This window comes from Erpetoichthys calabaricus (assembly GCF_900747795.2).
Source record: "Erpetoichthys calabaricus chromosome 1 unlocalized genomic scaffold, fErpCal1.3 SUPER_1_unloc_3, whole genome shotgun sequence".
NCBI lineage: Eukaryota > Metazoa > Chordata > Cladistia > Polypteriformes > Polypteridae > Erpetoichthys > Erpetoichthys calabaricus.
The window spans coordinates 169,365-182,330 of NW_026261594.1; the positions used below are offsets into that span (position 1 = coordinate 169,365).

At 42.6% G+C, this 12,966-nt stretch overlaps 1 protein-coding gene across 1 annotated transcript; it reads left to right on the top strand.

Moving 5' to 3' along the window:
* The first annotated feature begins 451 nt into the window (after window positions 1-451).
* LOC127526422 (E3 ubiquitin/ISG15 ligase TRIM25-like) lies at window positions 452-7,720 on the top strand. The gene is made up of 4 exons (XM_051921891.1): window positions 452-580; window positions 3,052-3,633; window positions 6,573-6,668; window positions 7,417-7,720. Exons 2-4 carry the CDS (start codon window positions 3,052-3,054, stop codon window positions 7,423-7,425), a joined length of 687 nt encoding a protein of 228 aa, XP_051777851.1. The 5' UTR covers window positions 452-580; the 3' UTR covers window positions 7,426-7,720.
* The last annotated feature ends 5,246 nt before the right edge of the window (window positions 7,721-12,966 follow it).

Here is a 12,966-nt window from a genome sequence, read left to right on the forward strand (position 1 = left end):
ATCTGGAAAGGGAACATTGGGGTCTGGGAATGAATTCAGGTCATCTGCTGTGAGCTCTCCTGGTAGTTGGACCTCAGGAACCTCGAGTCCCTCCTCACCACGTCCAGATGGTTCATCCCAGTCAACTCCATGATGTTCAACATGGAGCACACCTACATATTGTCATTTAAACATGGGTACCATAAAATAGTGTGATTTAAGAATGAGATGTTATATATATATCGAGATATAATTATATATAATATATAATTTAAATTTTCATTTTCATTTTTGCAGAATACTCCTCCCATAATAAGGCAGGCCCTGTGACAGAAGTGGTGATGTCTGAAGATCATCTCATCATGTAGGACTGAAGCCTCTGGAAAGTCCAACTCTGCTACAAGTTGTGATTGGACACAAAAACACAAAGAGACCCCCAGGCACTTGATGACTAAAGACTTTAATGACACTCGGCACATTCTGGCCTGCTCATTGTTGTTGGGCTCTCCAGATGAACTTCTCATGTCCAACTTCCCTGATTAAGAGGACCTGAAGACCGTCTGTGGTGAAGAGGAACAGCCAAGAAATAAAGCGAGATCTGGTGAGCCCACCAAGCAAGTCTTTAATGACAGCTGACCCCAATCTGTCTCAGGGCCTGTGCTGGGAACTGAGTGGTGGGTCAGCAGTCTGCTTTGTATTTTATGAGCTGCATGTCGCTTTGTGCCATATTTGAACACACAGTTTTGTTATTTAGTGAACAGATCTGAGGTTGGCAAGGCCTTCTTAACAGCGGCCATGTCTCTCTTTTGTATTTAGGTCCTGAAGGTTCAGTTTTTACCCTGCAGTCTTGTGAAAGTCTGAGCGGTGAGGAGTTTGTATGCATGAGTTTGTGATGTTATTTATTTGATCGTCGTTATGAGTATCTTTGACACTTCGTGACCCCTGCTGGCGTGACCGTGTGTGTGTGTGTGTGTGTGTGTGTGTGTGTGTGTCACGCAAGTGCTGGCCTACTTCATTTGTCTTTTCCTTGTTTCTTTTGTTTTATGCTCTTGTTGTTTTCCACTCTTTTATTTCTCTATTTCACTCACTCTCTTATTTTTCTTTTCCTAATTCACTTTCCTCTGTTCCTAAGATAGCACATTTGCTGTAAATAGGAGAAGAAGGATTAGAATGGGAAGCATGATTGGTAAAAATTAGAAACAAATTAAAATTAAACAAGAAAAAGAAATACAAAGAGAACAAAAGAGTATGAAATAAACAAAAAGTTTAGGGGGAATTATGAATCTCCTGAGCTACTAAGCCATTCCTGGCTGTAGAAGAGAAGCTGGTGGGCATTGACCCCCCAAACTGTAGCTGTAAATATACGACCTCTAAATATGTCCAGACAGAAGAGCAGCTTTAGTGACAGACTGCTGTCACTGTCCTGCTCCACAGACAGATTGAGGAGATCATTCCTCCCCCAAACTATGCAACTCTTTAATTCCACCCAGGGGAGGGGGGGGGGGAGTGGGTAAACGTTAATATTTAACATTATACATAGTTATTGTCTGTTTTTCACCTGCATTATTATCATTCTTTAATTTAATATTATTTATTGTATCAGTATGCTGCTGCTGAAGAATGTGAATTTCCCATTGGGATTATTAAAGTATCTATCTATCTATCTATCTATCTATCTATCTATCTATCTATCTATCTATCTATCTATCTATCTATCTATCTATCTGTCTGTCTGTCTGTCTGTCTGTCTGTCTGTCTGTCTGTCTGTCTGTCTGTCTGTCTGTCTGTCTGTCTGTGGATATGGACGCTGAAGCAGTGGCATATAAAAAATCAGGTGATGATGGTGAAGTCCTCAGGTCTACGTCAAGGGCAGGATGGGGTAAGCAGTGTGGAGTGTGGAATGAAGAATATTTACACGTGGCAGATTTTACATGCCTGATGCCTTCAGAACTGTTGCTAGTCGGGTTTAGAAGATTATTAGCCGGGTTTCCAAGTGTTACCTACTAGAGAATGTTTAAAGCTGTAAAGGTAAAAGGGAATTCCAGACTTTATTACCATTAACACTGCTGCATAAGATCAAAACTGTTCTTAATATCTTAATTAAGGAAAGAATTAAATATTGTGAGATTTCTGAACTATTTTGGGACCCCTAATTGGATGACACACCAAAGCATGATTGCTGCTTCTAGGGAGGGCTGCTTGTCTTTTGCCGAGGCAACCTCAAGTTCGCAGCACCGCGGCACAACTGCGAGCCAATCGAGATTGTGCTATAAGCACCTGTCGCCGATGGGTGATGTAAGGAACGTTATAAATGTACGGAACAGTATATCATGGCTGCTGACCCGGCCCCGACTCTGCACATTTGCTGTGTCTGTGTATAGCAGAGTGGTAGATCCCGCAGCAATAAATAACCGTGCTGTTCCTGCTTCAAGATGAATAAAGTGGGTTTTGATAAAGTACTGAGACTCGCACATCACAATATATGAACACGAATCAAATGTGTAAGGCAAGCATGCTCATCATCACACCACCATCCCACCTGGCACGCTGCTGTTTCTCTGTCTCTGTGCAGTGCACAATAAAAACTCTAAATCCATGGTCTAAATCCATGCAGATATCACCTTCTGCTCCATTTCTTCCAGCACAGCACATCTTTCTCCACACGTCTAACCAGTTCACCCCACTGGGCCTTCTCAGCTGGCAGAGACCCTATCTGCTCAGCACTCTGCCCAGGCTCCTTTCAATGTCAATGGAGAACAGCTGAGTGGACCATAAGGAGCAATCAGGTCACCTGACCACTGAGACCCACAGAAATGCCACCTCAACGTGGAGCTGCCACACACACCATTACAGACCCCCCCCTGACCACAAATAGCTTCTGTCTGAGTCTGCCGAGGACCACCTGATGCTGTCACAATACACATCTCATAAAACTGAGTTACATTAGCAGACCTCCCAGGTCTGTTCCTAACTTTTGTCTCCTCCGATGTCCTCTCTTGTCTGCTCTCAGGTCTCACTTCAAATCTCCTCGTTTCTCTGACTGATTCTCTCTGTCTGCCTCTCCTCTGACAGATGATGGCCAAAGCCCAGCTGTTTGGATTACAGGATGAGATCACCTGCTCGGTGTGTCTGGACACCCTGAGTGACCCTGTCTCGATCCTCTGTGGTCACAGTTTCTGTCTGAAGTGCCTCACTGACTACTGGGATCAGAGCCAGGAGTGCAGCTGTCCTCAGTGCAGAAGGACCTTCACTACGAGGCCTGAACTTCACAGAAACACAGTGCTGAATGTACTCATCAAGAAAATAAAGAAGCCGAGACTCAGTCCTTGTCCATCTCAAAGTTATGCCGGCCCTGGAGATGTGGAGTGTGACACCTGTACTGGGAAGAAGTTTAGAGCAGTGAAGTCCTGTCTGACCTGCATGATCTCCTTCTGTCAGACTCACCTGCAGCCCCACTTTGAAATAGCGGCCTGGAAGGACCACAAGCTGACAGACCCAGTTAGAAATCTGAAGGAGGAGATCTGTGCAAAACATCACATGAGCCTGGAGATATTCTGTAAAACTGATGAGACCTGCATCTGTGTGATGTGTGTGGTGAATGGGCACAGTGGGCATAAAACGGTGGAGCTGGAGACTGAAAGAGAGGAAAAACAGGTGAGTGGGGTTTAGTGTTTAATGAAAACAAAGGAGATAACAAGAGTTAAGAAATTTCTAAAAGAAGTTTGATAGAGACATCCTGGCGTCCATTTGAGGAGTTTAAATGTTGTTGTGTATGATGGTAGAGAGTTGGAGTCTATCCTGGTGAGACAGGGCACAAGACATGACGTGTCTGATGGTGGTGTTCATTATTAGAGTTTTTACCGAGGAATACTTTGGAAAGTCAGAGTTGAGAGAAATGTGTGCATGATGTACAATTTGGAGCTTTACATATAGCTCTGGATATGGTGGACTCCTTCACAGAGAGATAGAGAGAATGACACAATATAACTAACAGATGTGAAAGGATAGATAGATAGATAGATAGATAGATAGATAGATAGATAGATAGATAGATAGATAGATAGATAGATAGATAGATAGATAGATAGATAGATAGATACGAAAGGCACCATATAATAGATAATAAATAGGTAGGTAGGTAAGTAGGTAGCACTTCACATGTTCTAATGGGAAATTTAGCATTTAAACAAACTCCAAAAAAAATTGAAATCTAACAAAAGAGAAATAAGAAACACAAACAGACACAAGAATTACAAAAAATGGCTAATGATGAGAGAGCAGATCCAGTAAGGCACTATAAATGTGTATCATGCTGGTTGACTTGTTGGCTTGGTTGGTATAAAGGAGCCTCTTGACACCCTTCAGCTGACATGTCACAGTGCAGCATTGTTCATAATGGCACTCAGTTTTATCTTCATTCTCTCCACCTATATTAGCTCCAGGGGCTCCAGAGTGTGTCCCATATCTAAACCTGCCTTCTTAATCAGTTTGTTGATTCGGTGGGCCTCTCTTGAAGTGATGTTACCACTCAGCATACTAGACTGGCCATCACAGAGTTATAGAACATAATATATCCTGCATTACAGGAACACAATATACTAAGGAAGGAGAAGTCTGCTCTGCATTTTCTTCTAGAATTCTTCTGTGTTCCAAGACCAGTCCAACCTGTCATTGATGTGAACCCCCAAGTACTTGTTTGAGTGGACCACCTCTACATAAAGTCCTTGAATAGTGACCGGACATAGAGGCCCATAGTGGGTGAAGATCAATCACCAGTTGCTTGGTCTTGCTGATGTTAAGGTACAGACGATACTCTTTGCACCAAGAAACAAAGTTCTCCCCCTGACTCCTCTCCGTTGTCTCATCCCCTTTATCAGTACACCCTGTAAGTGCAGAATCATCTGAGAATTTCTGCAAGTGACATGACCTGCTGTATTATTTATAATCAAAGCTGTACATAGTGAAGACCAAAGCAGACATGACTGTTCCTTGTGGTGCTCCAGTGTTACCAACACAACTCAGTCCTTTAATCTCACAAACTGTGGTCTGCTCGACAGATAGTCCATCATCCAGGACACCATAGGCTCATCCACCTGGATGGTACTGTAGGCACTAGAGAAATCAAAACACATACCTGTAATTCTCCTGCCTAGTGAAGATAAGCCTTGTAGGGCAGATTGATATCCTCGACTCCAATCTTTGTCCATTCGGCAGACTGCTATGGGTTCAGATGGTCTCCTACATTCATATAGTCCACGACCTGCCATTGAAAAAGGTTTGATGATGTGAAACGTAAGTGCCAATGGTCTGTAGTTGTTAGGTGAAGAGAGTTTGCTCAGTGATGCTTTCTGAAGTCTTAGTGACAAACCGAAAAGGTCTAAGAGTCCATCTTTGTGCCTCATTGTTGGTTGTGTCCAGCCATGTTGAATTTCCAGTTAGTTATACAATTCAATACTTCGGCTACTTATTAAATGTAATATTTGGTTGAATGTTTTGAAGTTGAGGTTTTGTTTGGAATGTAGCCCTTTGGTCAGCATGTTATTTTTAGTATGTAACTCTGTTTTTGATATTGTGGTATTGACTCGCTATCTTCATTGTCTAATTTATTTGATTTTGTTTCTCCAATACTTTTGATTTGTCATGTTTGGAGTTTTCTTCTTGTACTGTATGTTCCTCTTCTGCTCTCCTGCTCATTCACTATTTTAAATTTGAGCTTCATGTTAAACTTTCTAAACTCCACAGCCTTACCAGGACTGGCATGTGGCACAGACAGCACCTCTGATAAGCCCACCTTGTCTGCTCTGCCCCTGATCTTATCTTCTCACTCTTTACATTGTTCTTACACCGCTGTCTGCCTGCACTTACTGTTGCCACTTGTTCAGACATCTAAAATGAAAAAAAGATCCACCAAAACTCTGATCAGCAGCCTATCCACATGTACAAGATGGACATCCACCTTTGAATCAAGAGAACAACACACCATATCTGTCGCTGGAGCACACCGGTGTGTCAATGTACCCTGTTGTAGCCCACTGACACATGGGGTCCACTGCTGTAGAATGGCATGTTTGATTTATGATATGACCTTCTGCTGCACTGAGCTCTCCTCCACATCTGTAGCACACTCTCTTATCACTCCTTCATGACCAGTTTGTATACCACTAGCTGATTTGAACCCTTGCTTATAGCCCCCTGGCTCGTCTTGCAGGCCCTGCTCATCTTTACTGATGGTCTCAGTCGCCTGTTCAGTCCTCAGTGTTTTCACAGCCATCACTTTGGCCATTGTTAGTAATCGAGGCTTAATGTCGTCTCCTCTCACAACCTAAAGTAGCCCACCATGGAGTCATTTGTTCCTCATCTTCATAACTGAATTTTAACTTAGTTAACTTTCAGTTGTTTTCTTATTTCTTGAATTAAGTTTTAAAGGAGTTCATTTTCTCTGGACTTCAATTATAACGTGTTCTTCATTTTTATATTTCCACTGGTTGCTCATTTGATTTTCTGTCAGGTTTATCTGAGCTCTTCAGACAGTAAGTGAAACTGAAAGTGAATTCTGATAAGACCCCCATGTGTCCTCTTGTGTGTCCAAACAGAAACAGTTGGAGGTGACACTGAGTGAAATCAGGAGGAGAATTGAGGAGAGAGAGAAGACACTGAAGGAGATGAGGAGGGCGATGGAGCAGATGAAGGTGAGCAGAATTAAGAAGACACTTCATATCAAAGAGAGGAGGAATAAATGAAAAATAGAACAAATGGCAGAGCTTCACTAGGAATGATGTGTAGGGACAGGAAAATGCGTTCGGACAGAAGATGTTTAATTGTGCCCTTCACAGCGTGTCACTGTCCTCCATGTTTTATTTGTGGTTCAGACAGTATGACCCCGATGTCCTTTGCATTTTCAGCCACACTTTTATTTTCAGGGCAGCACAGTGGCGTAGTGGTAGTGCTGCTGCCTCGCAGTTAGGAGACCTGGGTTTGCTTCCTGGGTCCTCCCTGCGTGGAGTTTGCATGTTCTCCCCATGTCTGCGTGGGTTTCCTCCCACAGTCCAAAGATGTGCAGGTTAGGTGCATTGGCGATCCTAAACTGTCCCTAGTGTGTGCTTGGTGTGTGTGTGGGTGCTCTGCGGTGGGCTGGCGCCCTGCCTGGAGTTTGTTCCTGCCTTGTGCCCTGTGCTGTCTGGGATTGGCTCCAGCAGACCTTTGTGACCCTGTGTTAGGATGTAGCAGGTTGGAGAATGACTGATTGACTGACTGACTTTTACTTTCATCACCTAACATGAACTCAATCTGCAGGTTGGCACTGATGTTCTAAATTTGCTCAGTGGGAACAATGTTCCTTGCTGGACTTTTCTTGTTGATTTTCAAGTCCTCCTTATCTTTAGGTGTTCCACTGGTTGAGTAATTGCAGTTTTGATATTTGTGATTACTTTTCTTTAGACATCGTGATGCTTCTGAGCTCTTTTGAGACCCTCTCCAATGGAGCTGCACACTGAAATGTGACTGACACGTCTGTCAAGGGCTGGTTGTCCAGCACAGAGGCAACCACAGGTTCACAACGCCACGAGGCAATTACAAGTTCACAGCCTCCCTACTTAATGAATCTGTCGCCTGATGGATGATGCAGAGAACATTATAACCTGACCCCATCCCTGCTTGTTTGCTGTATCCCCGTGTAGGGAAGTGGTAGCTCCTGTTTGAATAAATGACCTTGCTGTTCTTGTTTGTATTGAAATAAACCTGGTTATCTACAAGACCTTAGACTAGGCCTCTTCTTTACGGTGCAAGACAGTGGCTCACTTGTCATACAGTACCAGAGATGGGGTCTTAGACCACTGGATCCCCAAGAGGCACACAATATCCCACTACCAGCGGAGTACGATGAGGGTCCTGCTGGCCCTCCTGCCTTTGCTTGTCCTGGGGGTGTGCTGGTGAAGATGACTCCCGCAGATGACCCTGAATGTTACCTTCTGTATTTTGCTTCAAACGAATGGCAACACTGATGTACTGGGACAGGGGAAGCTGGGCAGCTATCTTGGGCCAGTTTTTGACCAGAGAGGCAATACAGGTTATGTGAGATCTCCCTTCTGAAAGGTTCAATGATTAGGACTTCCTGAAGTAACAGATCCTCCTCCTTATGGCCATATTTTAGACTTAGTTTGTTGCTCTGGCATCACACCTCACAATCAGAATTAGTAGACCATTACAATGCTGCTCTGTCTTCAGCCTTCGATACACTGGCTCCATTAAAAACACGGACTGTTTCATTTATTCACACTGCTCCCTGGTTTACACCTGAACTCCGTCAGCTCAAAGTCACGGGCCGACACTTGGAGTGTCTAGTGAAGAAGACGAGTCTTGTTGTACACAAGGAAATGTATTCAGATTATATGTTAAAATACAAAAATGCTCTCTCTGTTGCCCAAACTGTATGCTATTCTAACATTATCAGAGGGTTAAAATATTATAGCTCTATTTTTTCGACAATGAAAAAGCTAATTACACCACCAGAAAATGTCACTTACCACAACCTCTCTGTTAAATGCTGCTGTACTTTTGGGATTTCTTCAACTCAAACATTGAAAGAAATCCACCAGCAGCTTGCTTCCTCTACCTCTGCAGAAAATGGCGTACTTTCCACTAAGACTCATATTCCCTTACCAACCACTTTATTCTCAGAGTTCAGTTTACAACCTGAAAATGATATCTCGGAGCTTAACAACATTTAATTCTTCCACATGCCAATTAGATCAACACCTACAAGCTTTGTTAAGTCCTGTCTGTCACATATTCCCCTACTATAGTTAACTCTTCCTTTACTGAAGGCACAGCCCCCCTCTCACTAAAAATGGCCTCAATTCTGAATAAACCTGGTTTAGACCCGAATATCCTTAACAATTATCGGCCTATCTCACATGTTCCATTCATATCTAAAGTTCTTCAAAATATAGTTGCCCCCCAACTTCAGTCCCATCTTTCAAATAATAACCTTTTTGAACAGTTTGTTTCAATGTGAGTTTTGTCGTAAACACAGCACAGAAACTGCCCGGGTGAAAACCACAAATGATCTTCTCCAGGCAGTTGATATGGGACTTCTTCACTTCAGCTCTGCCTTTGACACCATAGCCCATCAGATACTTTTGAAACGACCGTCTAGTTCTGGAGTCTGTGGCCTTGTCCATCAATGGTTTCTGTCTACCTTATTGGCAGGAGGCAATTTGTTTAAGTAAAGGGCTTTAAATCTGAGAATGCAGTCGTTACTCAGGGAGTTCTGCAGGGTTCTGTTTTGGGGCCGCTGCTTTTTCTCATTTACGTCTTCCTAATAGGTGATCTCCTTCCACACCATGGTATTAAATTTCATGGTTATGCTGATGCCTGTGGTAATGTGCCTTACTGGCATTACCAACCATAAAATAAAGTTTAGTTTAGCGTCCTCTGAAGTATTAAAAGAGTGGCAGTAGTTTTAGGTGAAAAAATGACAAACAAGGTGTAAAGAAATAAAGCTTGCCTTATTGACCATTTATAATGTGCAGAAGGATGTTTTCGCTGACTATATGAGCATCTTCTGGGGGAGCGTCGCGGTGGGTTTCGTGTAGGAGTGGAAAGACTAGAAGAATATCGGCTTGACGTGGCTGAGAAAAGGGATCCCGTATTGTCAGTTGTCTGGGCAGTAGCTCGGGGAAGGGAAGAAAAAAAAAGGGGGCTTACTTTCACTTTTGGAGGAATCGCAGGACACGTCTCACATGCCGGCAGAGCTATGAGTGCACGTGACGTCACTGTTAGGCTGGGCTTGAACGTCACATGACGTGACACGTGCTCCAACTACGCCAGTATTGTACACTTTATACCTGAGCGCGTACTTTACTTAAATCTAAAAGATTCCACCAGGTGGCAGTGCGAGATATCATCTCAGTGAAATAACGTTTGGCTTTGCTGTGTTGTGAACTGCCTGAAACATCAATTAAATTCCGAGGACACCCTGCCACAATACCTCAGAAAAAGATGGATGTTTAATGATTATATCCATCAATCCAGGGATGTGTCCATTCTAGCTAGCATTGGGCGACTGGGAGACACAAAATCCCTGGGCGGGACAACAGCTCATGGCAAGGTGAACGAACACAAGCATTCACAGACACACACACACTGGCGTCATTTACGTGTCACCAACTCCCCAAACCTTCATGTCTTTGGTAGGAAACCGGAGCTCACGGTGGAAACCCACCAGGAAAACATGCAATGATGGACATTCCAATTCACTGTAGTGATTAATGTTAATCGATTGTTTGATTCATTAACTGCATTAAGGCCGACACCAATGGGGATTGAAGGTGGGGGTCCTCATTTGGATGAATTACAAAAAAAAGAAATGAATGAATTCACACACCTGCCTTGACGAATGTTAAATTATTAGTTCAGTTGTTGTGGTGACCCATTTAAAGTGATAAGAATTCCTGTTGGCTCTGACAGAACTCTACACACATCTGAAACGCTTTTTAAGAGCAGAAATTCAACAATAAGAGAAGGCTTAAATAAATATCATTTGTGTCGCATCTAAGACATCGACATGAAATATACTGCAGGTAATAACACAGAGGACCTCATTATGATTCAAACTTTATATCTGAAGGGAAAACAATCCTGAGATATTTGCAGGGAAATAATTCTTGTGATGAATGGTGCAGAGATGTTTAAGGATTACGGGTTACCGACGATCTTCAGAAGAGTTGAGGCACTGACGGCGTGTCACGAGTAGACATGTCCACTGGTGAGTGTGAATTCAGGAGATCACACTTTGACCATCCTGCCTCTCTAGTAGCAATCAGTTATACTTAGAAGGCTGCATGACATGCCTCTGAAGTCACCCAGGTAAAAAGTGTTTTATTATTCATATTGGCACATCTGTATGATAATTCCTCCATATTCTGATCTGCATACCTTACAAAGAATCAAGCGATTCAGCCTGAAGTTACTCTCCACTCAAAGATGCCGGCTGTTCTCTGTAAGCACACAGAATTGTCACCAGGAAGAGAGCCATAGAAATGTGCAGACATCAGGCGGACAATCACGGAGTAGAAATGAGCAGCAGCAGCGTGGAGTGTGTGGACATTAAAAAGTTAAACATATGAAGAGCAGAGCGGGCACTCCAATGAGGGTCTCTGACGACTGGATACCCAATGCTCCCTTCATCTTCTCGTATATGGCGCAAGTACGTACCTGTGTCATGTGGCTCAACCCGCATCTTCCACTTGACTGACCAGCATGTCTGTGTGGCCCTGTTGATGGTCTCTGTCTCTGATCGCCGGGGGTCCCAAATCAGCCTGATGGATTTAAACAGCTGAGTGGCTCAAATCAGCGCTGCTCTCCAGGGGGCTTCAATCTCACATCCCGCCCCTCTGTGTCTCTCACAATGTCAAATATCTACATGTTTTACCAAAGCCGAAGCATTCCTAGTACTAACAGTACATAAATAAATAAATAAATAGATAGATAGATAGATAGATAGATAGATACTTTATTAATCCCAATGGGAAATTCACAAATAAGAATATAAAATATGGAAATAAAAAGAGAACCATAAATGCTGTGCAGAGCAATCATATATCAATACATAAATATCTAGCTATTTATTAAATCTACGCTGGTTTGTTGGACATCTAGAGCCAATTCCAGCAGTAATTGAGCACAGAGCAGGAACAACACCTGGACACACACACACTTACATACACACACGCACACACACACAAACACGCACACACACACACTTACATACACACAAGCCACTTTAACAACGCCAGTTCACCAATCCTGAATATCTTTAGAGTGTGTGAGAAAACTGATCCATCCATCCATATGTGACCATAACATGTTTAGAGAGACAGAAAGAGAGATAGTGTGACCACAAGGGGGCGCCGCTAAGCCCCAAATCTCCGAGCACAATCAGACCTGACAAGTTCCAAGTTCAGATATCAATTCTTATATTAATAACACAACACCTTTTCTAACAGGCACAGCCAGAAAACACAAATACAGTAATGCTCAGCTCTGTTTCCTCTCCTTCTGCTCCTCCATGTGAGTGTCGTCTGACTCGGACTCCCTGACTGAGGTGAGGAGGCTTCTTTTCTGTTGTCTCAGGAGTACTTCCAGTGTCATAGAATTGTAAAGTGGAAGTACTTTTGGGTCATGGGGCAGCTCTCCAAAAAACGGAGGTCATCTACCGGTAGCACCCTCTGGTGGCACCCATGGACCTCAACAGGGCAGCTTTTCAGGACTACAGCTCTCATTTAACCCTACTGGTGTCCAATCTGGGACCTTGACAGAGAAGCCCTGCTACTTATTGTTCTGAAGATAATTTGTCTTTTGTAGATGAACTCCTCAGTGCATCCCTTAGTCTTTTAGTCTTTGCCCCAGACTGGGATTAGAATTAGACATCATTCTGACTGTGATAAACCTCCATCAATGCTCCCCCTCTGTTATGGTCTCCTGTATACATGCATGAGACTACGTGGAAATACTTCACAACGGGTCCTACACTGAGAAAAATGTTTTTTGAAATTAATTAATTCTTTTAAGGTAAGTTGTTGCACGAAATGTATTCATGTAAATCCACTTCTATATAATTACAGTATATTTACCAATTGTTTTTAGTACTATCAGCTCATTTATTTGGAGTAGATTTTACTATAATTTTGCCTTACTGCAGCTAGTTATGCATGTTCAGTTTACTTAAATGTTTTACATAAATGGTCTCCAGAAAAATGTTTTTTTTAAGTAAAATGAACTCAGTCTGTGTTTTAATGCTAGGAATTACTAATAAATATTTTTGAGTTTACTGAACTTAGCGTATAAAATAAAAATATAGTATTTATTAATGTATTTAAGCTGTTGTTAAACTTTGAAAAATTCAGATTTAGGACAGAAAGAATAGAAACTAAGATTTGAAACAAAGCTTTAAGTAACTTTATTATCAATGAAAACGAAAAGTATACA

Bases quoted from the DNA above. Each gene is read 5' to 3' on its own strand.
- LOC127526422 (XM_051921891.1), top strand. From the start codon at position 3,052: ATGATGGCCAAAGCCCAGCTGTTTGGATTACAGGATGAGATCACCTGC. The intron at 3,634-6,572 runs GTGAGTGGGGTT...GTGTCCAAACAG, and splicing joins CTGAAAGAGAGGAAAAACAG to AAACAGTTGGAGGTGACACT.